The sequence below is a fragment of the Trichomycterus rosablanca genome, chromosome 13, assembly GCF_030014385.1.
Source record: "Trichomycterus rosablanca isolate fTriRos1 chromosome 13, fTriRos1.hap1, whole genome shotgun sequence".
NCBI classification, from domain to species: Eukaryota; Metazoa; Chordata; class Actinopteri; order Siluriformes; family Trichomycteridae; genus Trichomycterus; species Trichomycterus rosablanca.
This window is the reverse complement of record NC_086000.1, coordinates 27,797,212-27,821,104: the sequence shown is the minus strand read 5'-3', so window position 1 is coordinate 27,821,104 and position 23,893 is coordinate 27,797,212. Positions and strand designations below refer to the sequence as shown.

The 23,893-nt window shown below is 37.6% G+C and overlaps 2 protein-coding genes across 2 annotated transcripts in view; one reads left to right on the top strand and one right to left on the bottom strand.

Moving 5' to 3' along the window:
* Positions 1 to 4,800: 4,800 nt before the first annotated feature.
* On the bottom strand, positions 4,801 to 13,874 carry atp6v1c2 (ATPase H+ transporting V1 subunit C2). The gene is made up of 13 exons (XM_063007590.1): positions 13,746 to 13,874; positions 11,267 to 11,334; positions 10,172 to 10,257; positions 9,773 to 9,835; positions 9,487 to 9,581; positions 8,590 to 8,681; positions 8,398 to 8,496; positions 8,234 to 8,302; positions 6,905 to 6,997; positions 6,731 to 6,818; positions 6,536 to 6,633; positions 5,549 to 5,678; positions 4,801 to 4,896 (listed from the first exon to the last, which is right to left on the bottom strand). The coding sequence occupies exons 1-13, from the start codon at positions 13,872 to 13,874 to the stop codon at positions 4,801 to 4,803; spliced, it is 1,206 nt and encodes a 401-aa protein (XP_062863660.1).
* A 1,862-nt stretch (positions 13,875 to 15,736) lies between these two features.
* nol10 (nucleolar protein 10) overlaps positions 15,737 to 23,893 on the top strand; it is a 37,789-nt gene continuing 29,632 nt past the window's right edge. The window contains exons 1-12 of the mRNA XM_063007139.1: positions 15,737 to 15,908; positions 16,507 to 16,552; positions 16,686 to 16,784; positions 16,870 to 16,947; positions 19,964 to 20,001; positions 20,166 to 20,302; positions 20,501 to 20,566; positions 20,826 to 20,886; positions 21,261 to 21,349; positions 22,669 to 22,747; positions 22,986 to 23,135; positions 23,254 to 23,320. Of these exons, the coding sequence (XP_062863209.1) occupies positions 15,843 to 15,908; positions 16,507 to 16,552; positions 16,686 to 16,784; positions 16,870 to 16,947; positions 19,964 to 20,001; positions 20,166 to 20,302; positions 20,501 to 20,566; positions 20,826 to 20,886; positions 21,261 to 21,349; positions 22,669 to 22,747; positions 22,986 to 23,135; positions 23,254 to 23,320 (976 nt within the window). The 5' untranslated portion in view covers positions 15,737 to 15,842. The remainder of the gene's footprint in view (positions 15,909 to 16,506; positions 16,553 to 16,685; positions 16,785 to 16,869; positions 16,948 to 19,963; positions 20,002 to 20,165; positions 20,303 to 20,500; positions 20,567 to 20,825; positions 20,887 to 21,260; positions 21,350 to 22,668; positions 22,748 to 22,985; positions 23,136 to 23,253; positions 23,321 to 23,893) is intronic.

The following is a 23,893-nucleotide window of genomic DNA, read 5'->3' as shown; positions in this document are numbered from 1 at the left end:
GTTCTAGTGCCAGCGACATGACATTTCTGATTTCTAACAATCTACAGTCTACTTCTACATAAAAAATGCACCAAGTTCAAAACAATAAGCATACATACAAAACACCTTTATTTCCCCTAGCATTATTTACCTTAGTCAGCTTTTGAGAGCCATTAACAAGTTAATACATTATTATTTACTATATTTTTTTACAATTAATAAAATACAACAGATTCTTCTCTATAAAGTTCTCTACATAAAAAATAGAATTAATTTTGAACTTGCTGATGCTGTTTATTATAAACAGTTAACCTAACTAACTGCAAATTAGAATTAATCTGAAGAAGCATTTAGAGCATTAGGTATTCTTTGTCATTTTTATACTTTCATACTGAGAAACCATGTACACACAATCTGTTCTAGTTCTTCTAGACTATAGCTAATAATTAATATTATACTGTACCAGAATGTAGATTGGCTCTCCATTTTTTCTGCTTTCTGAGAGGTGCTATGTTAGAGCTGGTTGTCTGATGAAGTAGATGTTCTGTGTAATGCTGTTGTTTCTTTGGACTCCTCTAACACAGCTTTGTTAAAGCAGGTCCTTTTAGTAACAGCTCACCTGTGCTGATGCTAACGCCCCAAACAGCGTTCCCTGTCACCACCCACTATCTGCTATTATGCAAGCAGGACGTTTGTATTAGATGAACAAATGAGATGAATGATGTATTTATACAATTGTTTGCATTGATCTTTGCTATATTGTAATACACAGTGATGGCAGAAAAGTGAAAGTTTTCCTTTCAAAGTAAAATTGTATTTATATTGTATTTTTTTTTATTTTACGTGTAATGCTTCCGTATTGAAAGCTGTGGTTTTGATGAATTTGCATATTACTAGATATACATTGTTTAACTCATTTACATAGTTTGAGGAAAGAAAGAATGATCAACCTGTTAAACTGGTTATTTTAAGATTCATGATTTTCTTTCTTGTTCATCACAAAAAAGAAGAAAATTATATTCTACAATAGCTTAGTAGTGCAGTGAAACAAAGACAAATAATAAAATACTATAATAATTTAGAACTAATAGAATATTTAGAAAACATAAAAATAGTGCTGAGTGTGAAGAGGTGGCTTCTGTTGTACAGAGTGCTTGTCATTGTTATTAACTTTGTGTAATATTAACGTGGTGAGTTGTTTGTGGGTAACAACTGTTTCTAAATCTGACAGTTCTAGTTATGCCAGTATTGTCATAAAAAGAAACTTCTGTTCTACTCATATTTTGTGTTCTAAAGCTGTGGTAGAAGTGCAGGATCAGCCTTTAAACATTTTTGGGGCCAACAGTGCCTGGTCGGAAAATTCTTTTCTATGCATATCCTTAGATGTTTGGAAGCTGTGATCAGAGAGCAGGGTCCAGTTATTAAAGAGTGCCTCTAAAGTCAGCAGGGTTGCTCTAGAGCCCTACAGTGGCTGCAGAAGCAATGATTTGATCCCTAAACCTTTCAAGATTTGTTCTCACCAGATGTGTTCTTGTCCCTACATGGACGCTCTAACCTCACAGTTACTCTGGTTTCCTTCCACAAGTCCAACAATCATGCAGTAACCATCAAAGACTTAACATTCAAAAGAGGCCAAAATGATACTTCAAGAAATTATTAGATTCTGGGGATGTGTATTTAAAGCAATATGATTTCAAGCAATATTTTAGTCCATATCTGTATGAGTGAATGTGCAGTATAAAACAAATATGGGCAAATTTGCCCCAGTATTTCAAACTTTTTGTTAGAATTAGGCTTTCAAGGAAGCAATACTTTCACAACCCACTGACTCACTGTAGGGCTGGGCGGTATATCGCAAATGTAAATATATTTGATATTACTTTTTACAAGATACTGAAAATGACCATATTCGTTATATCGAGTATGCCTAGGATACACAGGTTACCATTTGTGAACATTTTAAACGGAGCACAAAAGCACTGTGCTGCAAGCTTTCTTTCATGCATGAGAGGTAAAAACAAGTCAGAGAATGACTCTTTTCAAACAAATGATTCCTTGAAATCGAATCAGGGAGCTGTGCTCTTATCTATGGTAAAGATTCATTCATTTTTATTATGGTGTCCGTGCGTAAACAACTCCATGGATCAGTTTATTTGGTTTAGAGATTCAGTCGTGGTTCAAGCCTTGAAAAACAGCTGTATAAACCAATCAGAGCTTCCGATTTCAGATTATCGGTGGAATTTCAGTTGGTTCTCTAATCCAAAGCAATATATGTTAATTGTGCGTCATTTAGGTGAGCTGTCAATAAAAAAACTCTCTCTTCATTGGTTGTAAGAGGTATAAGTGACAGCTTAATTTTTTTTTATTATTATTTATATTTTTTCCCCTCTTTTTCCCCTATTTTTTCCCCCCTAATCTAGTCGTGTCCAATTACCCTGATTGCGTCCTCTATACTGATTCGACCCTTCACCGCTGACTGAGGACACCTCTCAACTGACATGCGCCCCCTCCGGTACGCACAGTCAGTACAGACTGCATTTTTCACCTGCACGACTCAAGTTCATACACTTGACGGGCACTGTGTACGGAGGGCCACACCCCCATCAGCATTATTCCTCAGCCCTGTGCAGGCGCCATCAGTCAGCCAGCAGGGGCCGCAGTCACACCAGTTATGAGGACCTATGATTCAACTTTCTTACCCTCTAACCCAGTCGTTGTTCATGCAGCCGCCCAGCCTTGTCGGAAAGGCAGAGCTGAGATTCGATACGATGTATTCGAAACTCCAACTCTGGTGAGCTAGCGTACTTTACCGCTGCGCCACCTGAGCGGCTTAAGTGACAGCTTAATTACCAAGTTACAGTTTCAGCTTTTAACCACAAAAGCCAAGAGAATAAATGATCTGTTAGATATGGATTTATATATTTTGAAAATATTATGAAAACATGAAGGAAAAGATTTACAAAAAAATGGATTATATCCCTAATGGAACAACACACGGATATAGATTCAGTCTCAATTTGAAGAAGAGAAGCTCAGGTAAGCAGCGGTTATGATTTTATGCTGCTGTGGGGTTGATCTGGGTCGTGGTGCTGCTGTTTATCGTGCGCTTTTATTTTGCAATGATAGCAAAGCATTATCAAATATTGAACTTTTTCAGATTTTTTTTAATGCTCATTTATTTGAAGTAAAATAGCAGTGGCCTGCCACTGTACTTTGTTAAGTTTACATTATATCGTATCGTATATCGCTACTTGTCAAAAGTACATAGAGATATGAGTTTTTTAGCCATATCGCCCAGCCCTAACTCAATGCTGCTGCTTCTCAAATGTTGCCTATAATAAGAAGAACGTTATTATCATGTATATTAAATATAATAAAATTTGCTAGTATTACATGTATTTACTTGCTATTTATGACGATGTTTTTTCACATTGTTTGCTAGAAAGAGTAGTTTTACTACCCAGGCCACTAGAGTGCACTACAAACCAATGAAATGCTCAAAGAACAACGAGACATTGAAAGCTTAATTATTTATTCAGACTGGCCAGAAACACAAAACAGGGTCTAATTAGCCTATCTAATAAATACTAGTACTAAACATTTAAAGCCAGACTACCTATATTATTATAAATGACATTACTGTGTATATTACTTTCTTTAATTTTACCGTTCTGCGATTATTTACACTTATGTACAGATTAAAATGATGTTCTGACATACACTTTTTGGACAAGAATTTGTGGATACCAGAGGAAGGAAGGGATATTTTTTAAACTGTTTCTAAAAAGTTGAAAACATAAGTTTCTAGATTGATTTTGTATGTATTGTGGCCTAAGCACTAAATGTTTCCTCTGTACAGTATGAGCTCTTCTAACTGACCGCCGGGCGGCACGGTGGCTTAGTGGGTAGCACTGTCGCCTCACAGCAAGAAGGTCCTGGGTTCGATTCCCTGGTGGGGCGGTCCGGGTCCTTTCTGTGTGGAGTTGGCATGTTCTCCCCGTGTCCGCGTGGGTTTCCTCCGGGTGCTCCGGTTTCCTCCCACAGTCCAAAGACATGCAATAGAGGTGAATTGGAGATACAAAATTGTCCATGACTGTGTTTGATATAACCTTGTGAACTGATGAACCTTGTGTACTGAGTGACTACCGTGTCTGTCATGAATGTAACCAAAGTGTAAAACATGACGTTAAAATCCTAATAAACAAACAATCTAACTGACCGGCAATCTAGCAGGCCGAATTTTGATGAGCTGACTTGGAATGGTAAGAAAGTACACAACTGCTGTTACAGTTTATCCACTGAGCTTGCAAAAATTGACTTTTTTCTTATGCACATGTTTACATTGTGTGTGGTTAACATAGTGAAATCCACCAATATTAAGGAGTCTCTATATTTATAAGTTAACATGTCTTTGTTCATGCAATGTAGCAATAATTGCTTTTGTGATATAGTTGTAACAATTGGAAAGGAAGACTCTGTCCAAGAAATTGTCACGATGTACCTGCCACATATATGGCCAGTGCACTTAAGTCCCAGGAGCACACACATGCTGGATATGTGACAAATTGTGTACAATACCTCCTAAGTAGTTTGTAATTTACACTTATATACAAAACATAAATAAGTACTGACATACAAGTGTATTCATTGGTATCTACAGAAAAACATTTTTTGTCCTCTTAAGCCCCCATGTGTTAAAAAAAAAATCCTGGTTATTTCCTTTGCATATAATTATGTCACTACATATTTACTGACTGTCCATAACCACAGCCATAACACCTTTTTTGTTTATATGTGTTCCTAGTTTTATGACATTTTATGTTAGCTAGGGTCCACAAAGGTAATGTTTATGGGGTAACATATGTAGGAGTAGTAATCCTGCTGTCCTGTGTTGACCTCTGGGATGTCAAATGCCACCTACAAACAAAACAACATCCATTTTAATTTCTTATTATACAGCATTGATACATTTATTAGTAAAAGGTAACATGTTTTTTGCCTATGTAAAAATATTCCAGGGGACATTGGTCCTAACCTCAAATCACAGTGAGGTTTTTTGCCTTTTTATAAAAGCCACACAGAGTCTGCTCTGCTCAGCTCACTCACTTTCTTAACCACTTATGCAATCAGGGTCGTGGGGTGGGGGGGTATGGGTGCTGGAGCATATCTCAGCTTTTCAATGGGTGCAAGGCACACAGTAACACCCTGGACGGGGCACCAGTCCATCGCAGGGCAGACACACATACACACACACACATACACTCACCCATTCACCTATAGGGCAAATCAGTGTCTCCAATTACCTGACTGCATGTTTTTGGACTGTGGGAGAAAACCGGAGCTCCCGGAGGAAACCCACACAGACATTTTATGTACACTGTAAATTTTATGTGCTGGAACGGGAAACCAAATGAGTCACCAAACTGTTGCCACAAAGTGAAAACTTTATAATATTTGTATAGAATTACTTTTATACACTTGTTAGCAATGTGTGTAAAAAAACGCATGTTTTTGGATCTAACTAAATAGGTATCTGTAATATCTGTAATCACAGCTGTAAAATACTTACATCCTGTTTGCTGGCTGCTGCCACAGGGTCCAGGTGTTTGAATACAGAGTTGAGCTCTTCTCGTAGCCTCTTTACATGTTTCTTCTGGGGCTGGAGCAGAAGAGCCTGGAAACTGACTGGTAAGCCATATCTAAATCATAACAAAACAATCAAATATGCAAATGATAATAATGCACAAACATTTTGCTTGGTGGTCACTTTTATTACTAAAATCTTCTGAATTTTGATTCATCCGTCAGTTTGGCCAGTCTCCTCTGACCTCACTAATTAACAAAGCATTTTTTATCCACAGAACTGCCACTCCCTGGTAGTTTTTACACCCTTTAGTGAAAAATTGAAAGATTAGCAGTTTCAAAAACATTTACACAGGCCCATCTGGCACCAACACATTTTCCTCCCAATCTAGCCATATCCAATTACCAGATTGCATTACGCTCCCTCTCTACTGATGTTGATCTCCACCCTGACTGAGGAGAGCCAAAACTGACACAGGCCCCTCTGACATGTGTGCAGTACCGGCTGCATCTTTTCACCTGCACGAGGCGAGTTCATATGTGGATCAGCTTTGTGTACGTAGAGACACACCCTAATTCTCATTATTCTTCATCTCTGTGCAAGTGCCATCAATCAGCCAGCAGAGGTTGTAATTGCATCAGTTATGAGGAATTCCCTTCACCACCCCCCTTGAACAACAGCCAATTGTTGTTCTTGTAGGCGCCCAGCCAGCCTGATGGCAGAGCTGAGTTTAGAACCGATGAGTTTGAGATGTCAGCTCTGGTGTGCTAGCGTGTGTTTTTACCACTGCGCCACCTGAGCGCCCACCCTTAGATCATATTGTAACCCATTCTGATGTTTGATGTGAACATCAGCTCTGACCCCTGGTGCCTATGACTTTATACTTTACACTACAGCCACATGTTAACTGACCAGATAGTGTGAGATGTGGTATGTTCTGTATGATATGGCAGTTTATAAATCATAGATTACCTGATAACAGACTCGGCAAACACTCTGAGGGCCTTAATGTGAATCCAGGCTATGAAGACTTCACTAAAATTCACCTTTAGCCAGTGCACAAAAGTTCCCTGGTGACACAAACAATTCTCACTTTACTTTTTATTTATTGGACTGATTATTTAATGTAATATTAATTATTTGAGTTTATTTTCGAATGTAACTCACACACTGCTCTTTTTTGTCCATGTTAAGATGCTTTATTTCTTGGTTTTGTTGTTCTGCTTCTTCCAGGTTAAAATCTCGCACTGTGAAGCTATTGAAGACAATAAATGTTTTACCTGTTCATTCACTGATAAGAAATGTGCATGTGTGTGTGTACTTGTGTGTGTGGTAACTGACCAGTAATATTTGGCATTTTCTTTGAATTTTGTGACAGCTTTCTTGAACAGCGTCACAGTAAAAATCCCAGCATCCTCCTCCTCTAGCAACTTCCTAGAGCAAACAATGAAAAGAAGGGTGTCGAATATTACCCACTTTTGTTTTTGTTATTTAATAAAAAGTGCTGGAAAAAAGTAGCTGACCCTTCCAATGTACTAATTTTTTGCATATTTGTCATATTAAATGGGTTTTGACCCTTGTATAGTACAGTATATGATAGTATACAGAGAAAATGTAAACCAGTGGTCCCCAACCACCGGTCCGTGGGTCATTTATTACCGGGCCGCACAGAAAGAATAAATAATTAGAGATCGCTGCAAGAGCAATTACATTTTCAAAACTTTTCGGGTGTTATTGTCTCCAATCACCACTAGGTGGGAGCAGTGTCTCATTGCCTCAAAAAAAGCTTAGAATTCTCTCTGATTTTCCATTCTATAGTTATTCTATTTCAAATCCTCTCCCCCCCGCCAGTCAGTGAAATTATATCTTATATGAAACTGGTCTTTTTTTATCAAAAAAGACATAAAATTGTGACACGTATTTCATCTATATACAAGAAAAAATAAAAGCCCTTGAAACTTTTATTACGCTTCACTGAACTGGAGATCAGTCTTTTTTTTTTTTATGCATTTTCTCCCCATTTTCCTGCACTCAATTTTTGTCTTCTACTGCTGAGAGATACCAGATTGCATCCAAGGAGAGCACGTCGCTGTACACGCCTCTTCCGACACGTGCACAGCCCTCCCCTTCTCGCCCCTGTATTCTGCACAGGCGTCTCTTCCGCCAATCAGGGTCCTTACACAGCGTATGAAGACCCACCCACCCACACATAGTCCGATCCCCACCCAGCAGATACGATGGCCGCCTGGGCGCCGAGATCAGTCTTTTTAAATCAATGGGGAAGAAATAAGTTGTAAGGCCCAGTTGTTACTGCAGTCAGGATTTTGACTAGGCCACTAATCTGTTTAGTATGGCATTTTATGTTATCGATATTTTTACAGCTAAGCTTTCTGTTTTATTTTTGTTTGTTGTGTTAAACTTAGCCATCAGTATGTTTTATACTGTGGAAGACAGATCCCTCAAGTCAGATTACCTAATAAGCCTGAAGTAAAATGGGCTAATTAGAGCCGCTGAGATGGATACTGGAGTCCAGACTGAGGTGAGACACCTGCTTTCCATTAGTAACTTTACACTAATGTGAACATAACCTGCCGACCTAAAGCTAAGGAGCTGAGCTCTCATGCTATCATGACTGATGGATTAATTAGATAAGTAAAAACAGGAACTAACCTGCTGGAGCGAGGAACTACAAACTCTGACATGGATTCATAAGTGTCCTCCCACTTCCTTTCACTCGCCCTGTAAAGATACATACACACTATTAAATAAACTCTCTTTGTTGTGTTACTGGGTGGTCCAAAATGACCATTTTGGTCTGACTAAGCCATACTAACCTGGGCACCACAACCAGTAAAGTGGTGAGATACTCAGAGTTTAAGACCAGGTCCTCTTTTTTCACAATGCCAGTCAATAAACGTGTATGAAGGCTCCCCCTGGAGGTTGTAACAGTATAACAAATAGTGTTAAACTGATTGTTAAACTGAGAATACTGTATGCTTGTCATGATTTATCATTTCAGAACTCACTCTGTTTTTTGCTCGAGGCTTTGCAGACACGATTTTAGATTGCTGAATGCAGCACTTCGAGACTTCAGCTCCGTCTCTACCTGGGTAACTTGCTGACACCCACACATGCAACCACCAACACAGGTACACACCCATAAATATTAAAGTCACCTAGTCAAGTCAAGTCAAATTTATTTGTATAGCGCTGTTTACAATAAACATTGTCTCAAAGTAACTTCACATTATCCAGGACCAACAGACCAAAAATCCCTGTTGAGCAAGCCAAGGGTGACAGTGGCAAGGAACAACTCCCTTAAAGTTACAGGAAGGAACCTTGAGAGGAACCAGATTCAGCATGGACCCATCCTCCCTGGATGGCCTGGAGAATAATTTGAACATCTGAAAGAATTTCCAATGTAAAACATTTAGAGACCGTGTGTTACTAATATCATCTGTAACACTGATTAGACTTTAAATGGGTCCTAGGTAATAGATTCTAGAAATTAACAACAGGCTGGTCTCAGCTGAACATGCTTTTCTTGGGCTATATGGCTTCAAAAGATCAGTAAGATAATGGTTAGCCATTGTAGAGTATACAAGATGGGAGTAATATAATTAGACATAAAATGGGCAGTTGTAGCTTAGCTGTTAATGTACTAGACTAGTAAGCACAAGGTTGCTGGTTCAAACCCCACCACTTCCAGGTTGCCACTTTTGGGCTCACCTTAAGCCTCAATTGCTAAGACTGTATACTGTAAGTCGCTTTGGATAAAAGCTTCTGCTAAATGCTGAAAATGTAATGAAATGATAAAGTAATGATACCTTTAATATCAGCTCTGTTTTCCACCCACTATCAAAATAGGATGTGACAGTTTAGCATGAGTTAATTATCATGTGAAGGTGGTTTGGGATTTATACCTTGGTTATAATCTCAGTCAGTGTTTTGAGAGGCAAAGCAGTTGAGTACTTGGCTCTGTCCCACTGAAACGTTGTCACATATGTAGCAAGGTCCACTGAAATATTAAACATAGTCAGAAATACAACAATGTCTGCACAGCACAAACTCTGAGAATGTAAAGCATCTTCTATATTGAAACACCTCACAATTAAATATACAATGCTGTTACTTTTGCAAAACACCACATCAGTACAAATGAATACGAAATAAAACAATTATGCAACCTCCAAACACATGCCAGCATACCCCGCAAGGCTTGAAAATACACTTGCATAGGTGACTGTGGGATCTTGTGATGGGACTTTAGCTCTGGTGAAAACATAAACAGAATATTTTAGGTAAGAACATAAAACAAAAGTTCAGTCTTAATGTATAAAAAACCTATTGGATTTTTGCCTTCTAATTAAATCAGACACAGTATCTGTGTTTAAAGACACAGATCAATAAGAATGATCTCCCTGTATTCCTGTAAACAACTGGCCCAGTACGTGAGCTGTGATATACAGTTCATACAGAAGTCAAAGATGTTTTATGGCAGAAATTAGTTTGTATCCAATCCAAGAACCATCTTAGTGCCCAAAAGTTAAAATCATGAGTGGCTCATTATCTAAGATCTAACATCTATTGTGACCTACACAAATATACCTCCACTGGCCAGAGCATTTTCCAAAAGCTTGTCACTGGACTGTTCCATCACCTCTGCCATACACTGACGGGTCTTCCGCATGACACTAGATATGAAGAAAAACAAAAAAGGCTGGGTGTCAGGATATGGCATTTTACTGTATCTCAGCAGATGGGATGCCAAGCAAGGAGGCTGTTTCCACACCTTTCATGTATCTACACACATTTTCTTAGCTAATTCTGTTAAATAGGTGCAATTTTGAGGTATACGTTCACTGACTGCTAATCTGCTGTGTAGAAGTAATCTTAGTGTAGAAGTTATTTTAAACCTTCATCTGTGTCTTTTTAAATTACAGAACTGTTTTAGCTATATTTTGGTTAGTGGACCTTGACCCTGAACCCAGCCGTTTTTAAAACCGCTAGCTACCAAGCCATCTCAGTATCACTGCTATGCTGAGAATGGTCCCTCACTTAATTAATATTTGGTTATTGACAGTCCAGTCTTCATAGTGGAAGAAAACAGTTGCATATACCCTGAAATTCCAAGATTATCATGACAGATATGACCCTAACAGGTGTATGTAAACTTTTTTTGACATTAATATTAACATGAATAACTGTTTTTGTCATGTATGAGGCTTCGACTGGGGTACACTAACTTTAAAAATGAGCAGAGAGCTCTGTGGTTGTGAAACTGAGAGAAGAAGGAAAATACAGAGCTCAGTTTTCACAACAGAGGGACACATGGAACAATTTGAAGCAACACTTGAAACAAGAGCCTGATGGATTGGATGTCTCTGTTAGTGATAACTACGATACAGTTGCTGGTGAAATTTCCCACACAACAGAGGGTGGACAGATACGTGTTACAGGAAATAACCAATATGTTAGCTTGGTGCTATTGCATATTGAATTTGCTAATCCTAGATTCAGACATCTCACCCACAAATTAACACCCAACAGTAATTATATAATTAGTATAAATTAGTATAATTAGTATAAATTTTAAGTCAGTGTGATCTGGGAAAAATTCTAAACCCACAATATACTGTATTACAAGCATTTATATGAATGACATTGATTTTATTTTTATTTGAACTAAAATTACTTGCTCACCCTTCTGCATAGGTGTCCAGTCGGGCAAGATCATCGGATACACCAAGCAGCACATCCAGTGTGCCCACCTGGAGAGAGAGACATGTACCATGATATTTAACACATTATTACCCCCAAAATTATAGTTAGTTTATGGAAAGGTTGAAGGTAAAAGAGGAAGAGGATGACCAGCAACAAGATAAATAGATATGATTTGAGGAACACTAAACAAGCCATTAAAACCTTGGATGTTCAGTAGAAACTATCCATATGGTTTTCAGGAGTTGGAATCAACTTGTCAGCATGTAATAATAAGAATAATATGTTGAGCATATATAGTATGTCTAAAGGTATGGATTCAGTATGGATAAGAACAACCTGACCTTGTTTAACATTCAGCTACACATAAGTAAAAGCGGGAGGTTCTGTTTTAATTTTTAAGAATCTAAACGTGGTCTTCTTGACTTTAATCAGTGGTCGTCAACCAGGAGCATACATCCCACTGAAAAGGTCCCAGGGACATGCTTCATAAATTAAAAATAAAATAAACAAAGGTGAGAAAATTAAGGTAAAATTAAAGGTAAGGTAAGGTAAAAAAAAAAATATTAAGGTAAAATGTATAAAACATGATCACATTAATAAATACATAAAATATCTTTACTAATCACTTAGACACATGCTTCCTAAAGCATTTTGTCACTGAAGTGCTGAAATTTGTAGGCCAATTATGTGAAATCAGTTATTCACAAACATACAATAGCCTGTATGGAGGAAAATATGTTGGCACCTAACCATGAGCTTGTTGGACACACTGTTTAAAACACTATATGGATGTGAAAGATTGGGACATTTTGTAAAATGCAATAACAACAAGAATCCGTTATTGTTCATTTTCTTGAACCTTCATTTAAGTGACACAAGTAGACCCAACTTTGAATTAGATGCCTACAAAATAATAAAAAAAGTTGGTACAGAGGCATGTTTATCACTGTTACATCACCTTGCATATTAAATACACAAAAATGTATACTATGTGTCTCTCAAAATGGTGTAACTTGACTATTCTATAAGCTTTGTACTCTTATTTTGCCTCTGTCCCGACTTTTTTGAAGTGTGCTGTGGGTATCAAATTTAAATCTTTTTATATTTACAAAATGTTCAAGTCAAGTTGGTCAGCCAAAACATCAAAAGTCATTGGTTTGTACATTTGACAGTAGAAAACCCAGAAACTTTTTAGCACAACCTCTATCAGGACAGTAACTTAAAACACATATTAATACTGGTTTTCAAATAAAACCAGTGAATTAAACTGACATTAAGTTCTGGAACCTTTCTAAGGTTGTGACCTCAGCCTTGCTAAAAATACACAGACTAGGCATAACATTATCACCACTGACAGGTGAAGTGAATAACACTGATTATTTCCTCATCACGGCACCTGTTAGTAGGTGGGATATATTAGGCAGCAAGTAAACATTTTATCCTTAAAGCTGATGTGTTAGAAATTAGGATGCACTATGGGAAGAAGGCAAGCCGGCAGAGGCAGTGTGATGCTTTGGACAATGTTCTGCTGGGAAACCTTGGGTCCTGCCATCCATGTGGACGTTCCTTTGACACATACTACTGTACATACCTAAGCATTGTTGCAGACCATGTACACCCTTTCATGGAAACAATATTCCCTGATGGCTGTGGCCTCTATCAGCAGGATAATGCGCCCTGCCACAAAGCAAAAATGGTTCAGGAATGGTTTGAGGAACACAACAACAAGTTTGACTTGGCCTCCAAATTCCCCAGATCTCAATCCAATCGAGCATCTGTGGGATATGCTGGACAAGAGTTCGATCCATGGAGGTTTTATCCCCACCTCACAACTTACAGGACTTAAAGGATCTGCTGCTAAAATCTTGGTGCCAGATACCACAGCACACATTCAGGGGTCTAGTGGAGTCCATGCCTCGACGGGTCAGGGCTGTTTTGGCAGCAAAAGGGGGACCAACACAATAGTAGGAAGGTGGTCATAATGTTATGCCTAATGTTATGCATGCTGTATGTGAGCTGATTAAGCTGAAATGAGCTACAGAACATGACCAAATATTAGGTATTCTGTGTATGTATTTTAATCCAGCAAGTTCTATTTTATATAAATAACAAACAGTAGTTGCAGAAATAAACAAATCCCAATATGGCATGTCGAATTATGACCTCAACTGTACCTTTAAACATACAATTTTGTTAGTCAAAGGTCTAAAGTTGATAAAATGTCAAAAATGTTCATTACTTGAAAATGACACTCTGATGTATGTGACAGAAACCTGAGAGAACCAGGCTGGTCAGGTAGTGGTGGAAACCCAACACACTTGACCTCTGGAAACACGGTGCACTTATGACCCTAAACTATCATTTGCCACTGTCTGCATATGTCTGCACGTGGCATATAGTCTTCAACTAATTGAAATTTTTCATTTGTCATCTGTGCTGCTATAAAAGCATATCTTACCTTTAGTTCAGGGATGTGGAATCTGAAGCAGGTACCCAGGTTGGATTTCACTGCAGCATGTTTGAGCTTTTCTAAAGATTGTAAACTGGCTTTGTCTAGAGGAACTGAGATCAGCCAGAACTCTGCCATGCCCACTGTCTCAGTATGGGCTCTCCTCACAACTCATATGCTGTAATAAAAAGATTACAACCACTTAATGATTTTCACCATGTCTTACTAAGAAACTCTCAGCTGAACAAAAGGACATTGAAAATGTGTGTAGATCTTTGACCTTCGTTGAATGAAATGTTTTCAAAGGTTGTATTTCAAAACTGTAAAGAATAGCACAGTATGGAAAAACAAGTATTTATATTTGTATATCCAATTTAAAGACTTTGTACTTATAATTTGTACTTGATTAAAACCTATACATTAAAACAATGATGGAAAATAACAATAATGGTAATAATAACAATAATTATGTGTTTCTGGCTCAGCTCTAATCAGGAAAAAATAGTGTTCATTAAATTGCAAGTACTTTTATTTAAAAACGACAGGAACAGACACTGGACAGGGTGTCAATCCATCACAATGCATCAAACACTACACACTATACACTCATTTCCAACATTTGTATGTATTTTGAAAGTAAAAAGTAACCAGAAGAAACTTACCTACATTTAGGAATACATGTTGAACTCCTCACTGACAGAACAGGTTTGAATTCAGGTTATCAGGACATTTATTCTATTTGCCACCCACTTATCTATGTTTGAAAAGGACATACAGTATGAATTTTTACATATGATTTTTTTTTTGCATTAACCAAACATTCATAATGGTATGCATTTGTTATTCTGTCATTATGACTTTATTTAGTATATACATTTAAAAAAAAATAAGGCACATAAAAGTTACATAATATTAACACAAGGATCAGTTAAGACAACCAGAATTTACATTATGCTTTAGTAAAGTTTAGATAAATTATGAGGTTCCTACCATTCACTGCAGCAGTCCATAGTGGTGTCTGATCTGTGGACAGTGTTAGACTGTCTATGTTGAAGTGAGCTCAGGTGGATCACACTTCACACATCATAGTGCACCAGAGATTCAAGTGTGTGATATGGTCAGCACTGTGACGTCATTGTACTGCTACAGGTAGATTTGGCTGATGTTGTTTCCGTCATCCACAGTGAATTTTTAATGAATATATTTTTTACTTACGAAGTAAGCATTGGCATGTTTTACCAAGCAAAATGTTGATTGGTCACTCTAAATTGTGTGTGTGTGTGTGTGTGTTGTACTGCAATAAATTGCCATCTCCTTCAGAGTATATTTTGGGTTGCACTGGACTCTACATGACATGTCCAGTTACAGGAAAAAAATAAAAATGGAGTATTATATCTATTGGTTTAAATGGTGTCCAATGATGGCCCAGAGTAGACAAGGGGCCCAAGTGGACCCTCTGTGGATTGGACAGCTGGTTAAAAGTAGAGGTCAGTGCCATAAACTATAGGGGGCTCAACATTTATATTGGCACCCATGTGTATTGTAATATGCTAACATAAAAATCATGTTTTGTCATTATAAAAGGATACGGTTCAATACTTTGTTGTAACTATTTGATAAATTCATGAACATCATTATTGTTAGTATTGTATTTAGTTAGATAAATTGTGCAACAAAAGTCACAAAAAAAACCTTTGTGTTTGGCAATCGTAGGCTAACATCATCAATATTTGGCTATTGTAAGCTAACATCAGTATTTAAAATGACAAACTGACGTCGTGTGTTTATTGTGTAAGTAATTAATGATAACCAGTTAATATTACATTTTGTTTTACAATTTTATTTTAAGCTCTGCTTTTTAGTCGTGAAAATTGTGGAATCGACTCTTGAAATCGACTCCTTTGATTTTTAATGCTTGGATTAGAATCGGTATCGGTGTCGACTCAAGTCAACCTAGGAACCAACGTTTTGAGTTTTTGTTTCCTTGCGGATTATCATAGGTGAACTCAGCAATTCTTGTTGTGGTCAAACGTGGGTTGGTAAACGTGGTTTATTTACATTCTATTTCTTTTATTATGTTTATATTTACCAACCACACACTTCAAAATGCAGGTTTCTAGTTTAAATAATGTAAAGATTTACAATCTGAGCCATGGCAAATCTCTTCCAGAGGTAAGTCTATCATTGTGCTACTTAACATGAACAGTCAAGCCGAACGAATCAAATCTAAATTTTAGGAGTTACAAGACTGGTCTGTTTACCTGGTATTGCTTTTTAATCCTTTACTATATCCATAATAAATTTAAATTTCAGAAGTCACAAGACTTTTTCCGTACTATTTATAGTACGACAAAATAGATCAGTCTTGTGACTCCTTAATTTTAGATTTGATTTGTTCGAATTGTCTGTTAATAGTTCGATGCAATTGATTTAATAAAGGTGCAAGAAGGTCCTGGGTTCGATCCCCTAGTGGGGCGGTCCGGGTCCTTTCTGTGTGGAGTTTGCATGTTCTCCCCTTGTCAGCGTGGGTTTCCTCCGGGCTCCGGTTTCCTCCCACAGTCCAAAGACATGCAAGTGGGGTGAATTGGAGATACAAAATTGTCCATGACTGTGTTTGACATTAAACTTGTGAACTGATGAATCTTGTGTAATGAGTAACTATCGTTTCTGTCATGATTGTATCCAAAGTGTAAAACATGATGTTAAAATGCTAATAAATAAATGTAATAAACGTACTGGATAAACTGCATGCATATTTTTTTTTTCATAGTGGTTGTCAGACAGAAAGAAAAGAGCTTTACAGAAAAAAGATGTGGGTAAGTACATGTGATTTGGTTACTTAAGTGCAATTGCTTGATGCAGTTCTACTGGCAGAATACTTCTATAAGATCTGATCTAAATGATGGTTTTGTATTTTTGTTTCACACCCCCTTTCCCTCTGTTCCACAGACGTCCAAAAGAGGATTGAACTTATTCAGGATTTTGAGATGCCCACAGTGTGCAGCTCTATTAAAGTCTCACGTGATGGACAGTATATTTTAGCTGCAGGTTGGTCACTCATCATTCATCACTGGATGGTTTTAGAACATTCGTGGGGATTCATTCATGTTTTTTTTTTTTTGTGTGGTTGCAGGCACATATAAACCCAGAATTCGGTGCTATGACACATATCAACTGTCTCTGAAGTTTGAAAGGTGTCTGGACTCTGATGGTAAGTCTGTAACTCACCACTTTCATACACTAGTAGAAAATAGCTTATTTAGGCTTTTGAACAAAATATTGAACATTAGGGTCTTTTTTTAGAGACTATATAAAATTACATTGTGGTAAGGACGGAATATCAGCAAACATAGTTTTTACACGCATCAATATATATTCAATTTAAATGATGAACCTGCTGGTTTGGTGATAAGTATGATCCTCCAGTTGGGTAGGCATGGGTGTGGCTGTCATGTTTGCCCTATTTCTAAATTGGTTCCATCTTGTAATATGATTTTCTCCCACCCTATTAAACATATCCTTATTAAATTGGATGTTTTTATTCACCATTGGGTATGAGTTCATATGACTTAGTAGTGGATTGGGACAACAGTAGTTCAAGTTTGTGTCCAATGTACCAGTACATTATGATCAACACCAGTTTGGTTGATTATATCATATGTGAAAGCAACAGAACTGAAACTGTTACCATTTGGCCTCCCCTTTCATGTTTTTGATATAGATTATTTAATAAAGCTCTAATGATTTAAAATACTAGTTCTTCATGCCTCAACATATAGTTTATTATTGCATCATTTTTGTATTGTAGGCTACCCATGTATATGCAAATAAATTGACTGCCTCTTTGCAAAAAAGGTTTAATGACGGTGACTAATACATAAAAAATAAGAGTCAAAGTGTACACATTTTTGACTTTTTAATTCACATTGTTATTATTGTTGTTTTCTTTTTCTTATTATTATGATTATTTTTTATTTTTAAGTGGCAAGCATACAGACAGTGTTTCTCCAGAATGTTAATGATGCAGTCGGTATATTAAAGCTTTTTCTTAGCACAGTATTGGAAATACCAGTTTCACCTTTATACTGAAACATGATGCAAAATATAAATCTCATTGTTTTAAATCTAGAACATAACACACAGATCCACATGTGCAGTTTAACTTGCAGTCAGACTCCATACTGCCACACAACCGCTTCTGTTTGTGATTTTATTTGTGTAATGATACTGCTGTTTATTATTTAAGGAATATAAATATGTAAAGCAGCTTTTCTGTTCTGGTTACATCTGTAGCACGTTTCTGTGTCTGTGAGTAGAATGTTTTAAGTTGTCATATTTCAGACTAATGAAGTACACTTGTGAGTCCATTTCCTCAAATACATTAGTGGCTTTACTAGGGCTGGCACCGATCCAATACTCTGTATCGGTATTGGTCCGATATTGGCCCAAATCACTTGATCGGATATCGGAAGGAAAAAAACCTGTAATCCAATCCTATGCTGTTGCTTAATGTAAATAACACTTCATGTAAATAAGGCCATTGTTTGTGTGTAAAGCAAATAATGCACAAAGATACGTTCCAACAGACTGCCATTTATTGCCATCTTTCATCTTGATGACATCATTAACACGTGCCACTGATCTACAACTCATCCGCAACAGCAACTTAAACTTTTAGCAATTAAAAAAATCATCTACTACTGCCACATCTAAGAACACTGTTTAAACACAATAAAAATCACTTTATAAATTATAAATCGCTCACCTGAGATAAAGAAAACCTATCTTGTCCTGGTTTGGAGATCTCTCACATCCTCAACGATTAATCCATTAGTGTTATGAAATAAAACAAACTACACCGTTTCCCGTTTAGCCACAGATGTCCTCTTCAAAATCCAGCAGGGTTTAATAATCTAAAAACGTGACAGAACTTTAACAGAAAATCTCAACCAAGCACTGCTTCAATTCTAATTGGTCCATCGCGTTTGATTGCTCTATCGTAAGTGAAACCAAAAATACTGCTAATTATTTGTTTTACAGTCTGAGCATTGTTATTTAGATAGCTAGTTTAACCATGGTGCATTGAGACACGTATTATTACTGCTTAGTTGTTTGAGAGGAGAAATTATGGTATCGGATTGGTATCGGTATCGACAGAGACTCAATTTGCGGTATCACTATCGGACATAAAAAAGTAGTATCGAGTCAGCCCTAGGCTTTACCTGTACTGTCTAACTTTGTGAAGCGTAAAACTAAAACATATTAAGTAGAAGAGCTACCACAGGCATCAGTTTTATTCTGATTTGGATGAAGTACTTGTGCAAACATCAGCTGTTTGAGCTAATTCTGTTTAGAGGAGAGAGAACGAGAGAGAGAGAGAGAGAGAGAGAGAGAGAGAGAGAGAGAGAGCATAAATGTTGAACAGCTCTTCTTACTAGGAAGGATCTCTGTCTCAGTAAAGGTGTTGGATTATATGTAATGCTATGGTGGTGACAAAGACTCCTCTTAAAAACCAAAACCTAACACTGTGGATGAGTGGCACTGCGGTAAATATTTAAAAAGTCTGAAACCACAATCTTAATGCCATGTCTGACAGAACACTAGGAATTAAATAGGGGTCAGAGAGCTTGTGAATTTCTTCGTTTATTCAAAATGATTGACTGATTTACATTAAATGTTATGGTTATATTCAAGTAAACCATTAAATCACAGGCAAGTACATTAAAGTATCTTTCTGGCTGACCAGAAAGATCCCCCCCCCCCCCCAAACACACACACACACACACACACACACACACACACACACACACACACACACACACACAGCTTCACATAGCCAGCAGATATCTGTTTAATGTTTACTAGCCACGCAAGAATCAGTAGCACTATGATATATAGAACAGAAGTAGAACTATATTGAAATGAAGATGTCCTTTTTTAGGTGGCAGTGCTGTGAGTTTGCAATTGTTTGAGTGCTACCAGAAAAATATCTATTGTCTAAATAAAAACCATGAAAACTCCTGGCTCACAGTCAACATTCCAATTCATCCCAAAGGTTTTCAGTTAGGTGAAGGTCAGGGCTATTTGTGCTACAGCAAAAGGTCTTTTGTTTTTTATTCTAATGGTTGAAATACAGTGAATTAAAGGAAGTCATCAGCTAGATGTTTGAATCTAATACTGCTTGCCCCCAAAGTTGATCTCAAAATCATAATGTTCTTCTTTTTCAGTGGTGACTTTTGACATCCTGTCTGAAGACTACTCCAAGGTAATTTTTTAACCGCTGTCTAATTGTACAGTCTTATTGAATTTTATTCTTCATTACTACTTTCTTTCATTGTTTGTTTATTGATTGATTGTAAATAGTACTTTTTCTTAATTAAATACATTTCTCAGTGAAAGTGTGTGTGTGTGTTTTTTTGTTTTGCTTAGCTGGTGTTTCTGCATATCGATCGGTACGTGGAGTTTCATTCTCAGCACGGGCACTACTACAAGACCCGCATCCCAAAGTTCGGCAGAGATTTCTCCTACCACTACCCATCATGTGATTTGTACTTCGTAGGGGCCAGGTAATAACAGACCTAATAAAAAACAGCAGTTTCTGCTATTTGATTATAGTCATAGCAACAAGTCTTGTGTGCACCCCACTAAAGAAGACAATATTCTGGAAATTTTTTTTTGAGGTGCTCACAAGATCTGGATTTGTTTGTGTGATGCAGTACTTATTATTTTAACCTTTATTTCTTGGTTTTCTCTATTGTGTCTAGTTCAGAGATCTACCGTCTAAACCTTGAACAGGGCAGATTCCTTAACTCCCTTCAGACAGATGCTGTGTAAGTACTGAGCCACCAGAGGGCATCTTACACTGTGGATGTGTACTGCATAGTATAACAGCTGGACCCAGTCCATACCTGCTGTCCCAAAAGCCAGGCTGAATTTCACCGTGTGCCTAGTGTGTCCAGTGTAGAGTTCACAATCTTCATTTATTGGCCCACGAACACAATTTAACTTTACACAGTTTGTTTAATTTCTAATTATTCTCTATTACACCCCTAGTGTGGGATTTATTTATGTTAATGTATTTCTTTACAGAGAGATCAATGTATGTGATATCAACCCTGTGCATCAGTTATTTGCTGCTGGAACTTTGGAGGTAATTGACTACTTTCATATTATTATTATTATTATTTGTATTATTATTATTAAGTTAGTGTCTCCTGGCCATATTTCATATGGATAGAATTTCTCCAGGTCTTCAGGATTCTTAATGGCTTATTGATTGTTCCTCCAATTGTATCAATCCATTTTGTTACTTTCAACTCCAAGCATAATCATCTCTTTTAATAAACTGGTTTTGCTTACATTGTGTCCAAAACAAGAGCACTTCAGTTTGGTTATCGGAGCATCGAGTGAGGGGTTATACTATTTGATAAATAACGATTTTAAATTGACCTTTTTTATTCATTTAGTTTTTGTGTAATAATTATGCAGCATAGAATTTAAGTGTATTTGTGTTTTTATGTGTAGGGGAAAGTGGAATGCTGGGACCCACGTGTACGTAATCGAGTAGCCTTGCTGGACTGCGCTCTCAGTAGCATCACTGAGGAATCTGCTGAGTAAGCTCCATCTACCCTACTCGCATTCTAATGCAATTACATTTGCTTATAATAAAAAAAACTACACTCACACAGAACTGGCAACCTTATTAATTTTCTTTTTTGTCCTTTACAAATGTATTGATGTATTGTTAATTTGTGTATTTTTATGGAAGCTCATGTCCTAGCCTGGAAAATCTGGAAATGGGGTTTGTATATTAACGGTCAGTTTTAGAGCACATGACTTTGTTGATGTGGCTTTGCCTATGTCACCACTTGCTGTTCTGGAAATCATTCATCACACACACACACACACACACAACATTTGATCATGTTGGCTTTTTGGTTGTTAACTTGCTTTAATTCACAGATACACCGATCAGCCGTAACATTAAAATCACCTCCTTGTTTTTACACTCACTGTCCGTTTTATCAGCTCCACTTACTATATAGAAGCACTTTGAAGTTCTACAATTACTGACTGTAGTCCATCTGTTTCTCTACATACTTTTTTAGCCTGCTTTCACCCTGTTCTTCAATGGTCAGGACCCCCACAGGACCACAACAAAGCAGGTATTATTTGGGTGGTAGATCATTCTCAGCACTGCAGTGACACTGACATGGTGGTGGTGTGTTAGTGTGTGTTGTGCTGATATGAGTGGATCAGACACAGCAGCGCTGCTGGAGTTTTTAAATATCGTGTCCACTCACTGTCCATTCTATTAGACACTCCTACCTAGCTGGATTACCTTGTAGATGTAAAGTCAGAGATGATCGCTCATCTATTGCTGCTGTTTGAGTTTGTCATCTTCTAGACCTTCATCAGTGGTCACAGGACGCTGCCTATGGGGCGCTGTTGGCTGGATATTTTTGGTTGGTGGACTATTCTCAGCCCAGCAGTGACACAGGTGTTTAAAAACTCCATCAGCGCTGCTGTGTCTGATCCACTCATACCAGCACAACACACACTAACACACCACCACCATGTCAGTGTCACTGCAGTGCTGAGAATGATCCACCACCTAAATAATACCTGCTCTGTAGTGGTCCTGTGGGGGTCCTGACCATTGAAGAACAGCATGAAAGGGGGCTAACAAAGCATGCAGAGAAACAGATAGACTACAGTCAGTAATTGTGGAACTACAAAGTGCTTCTATATGGTAAGTGGAGCTGATAAAATGGACAGTGAGTGTAGAAACAAGGAGGTGGTTTTAATGTTATGGCTGATCTGTGTAGATATAGGCAGACAAATTCTACATAGTAACCAATTAGCTAGGGCTATGGTGGTGTATCAGACCGTCAACTCAGTGTTCATTATGTGTGTTACTTTTACTTTCCAGAGTGGACAGTTTGCCTTCTGTCAGTGCTCTCAAGTTTAACGGCTCTCTGGGTATGGCAGTGGGCACAACCACAGGACAGGTCTGTTACAGTCACTTAAAATGGTTCATTTGAAGTCTTATTGTACTTAATTACTTAATAATGTAATACTCAATACTTAATGTAATACCCAATAATTATCTGTTGTAAGCTGTTCAGAGTGTTGTTATAACTTATTATGCTGGGTGATACTTTAAATATCTGAATGGAATATTAAATAATTCTTTGGTATGATGAGCTAGCTTCCTTATTAAAATAAATGTGTTTTTTGCATGTGCAGGTTTTGCTGTATGACCTGCGTTCGTCTCGCCCCCTGCTGGTGAAGGACCATTATTACGGCCTTCCCATCAATTCCCTCCATTTCCATGAGCAGCTTGAGCTCGTGATGTCTGCTGACTCAAAGATAATCAAGATGTGGCACAAAGACAATGTAAGCAAAATCCATTATGTCAATATCAATACCCACATCAGCTTCAGGCTGGCTGACAGGCCTGAAGAGACGGGTCATGTTCAAAACAAACCTGTGGTAATTTTTTTTTCTATTTCAGGGTAAAGTGTTTTCCTCCATCGAGCCAACAACCAACATCAACGATGTGTGTGTTTATCCCAACTCGGGTGAGTGCGTTCACCTTATTATTGAAGCAAACTGCTCTAAGGCTGTTTACACTTATGTGAATCAAACCTTCCTTGTTTTACATATACAGTGTATCACAAAAGTGAGTACACCCCTCACATTTCTGCAAATATTTCATTATATCTTTTCATGGGACAACACTATAGACATGAAACTTGGATATAACTTAGAGTAGTCAGTGTACAGCTTGTATAGCAGTGTAGATTTACTGTCTTCTGAAAATAACTCAAAACACAGCCATTAATGTCTAAATAGCTGGCAACATAAGTGAGTACACCCCACAGTGAACATGTCCAAATTGTGCCCAAATGTGTCGTTGTCCCTCCCTGGTGTCATGTGTCAAGGTCCCAGGTGTAAATGGGGAGCACGGCTATTAAATTTGGTGTTTTGGGTACAATTCTCTCTTACTGGCCACTGGATATTCAACATGGCACCTCATGGCAAAGAACTCTCTGAGGATGTGAGAAATAGAATTGTTGCTCTCCACAAAGATGGCCTGGGCTATAAGAAGGTCATACAGCGGTTTTCCAGGACAGGTTCCACTCGGAACAGGC

Excerpts from the sequence above, each read along its gene's own strand:
- atp6v1c2 (XM_063007590.1), bottom strand. The coding sequence starts at position 13,874 with ATGGCAGAGTTCTGGCTGATCTCAGTTCCTCTAGACAAAGCCAGTTTA. Across the intron at positions 11,335-13,745 it reads TCCACATCCCTGAACTAAAG|GTGGGCACACTGGATGTGCT; the intron begins GTAAGATATGCT and ends CTCTCTCTCCAG. Across the intron at positions 5,679-6,535 it reads TTTGCCGAGTCTGTTATCAG|ATATGGCTTACCAGTCAGTT; the intron begins GTAATCTATGAT and ends GTTATGATTTAG.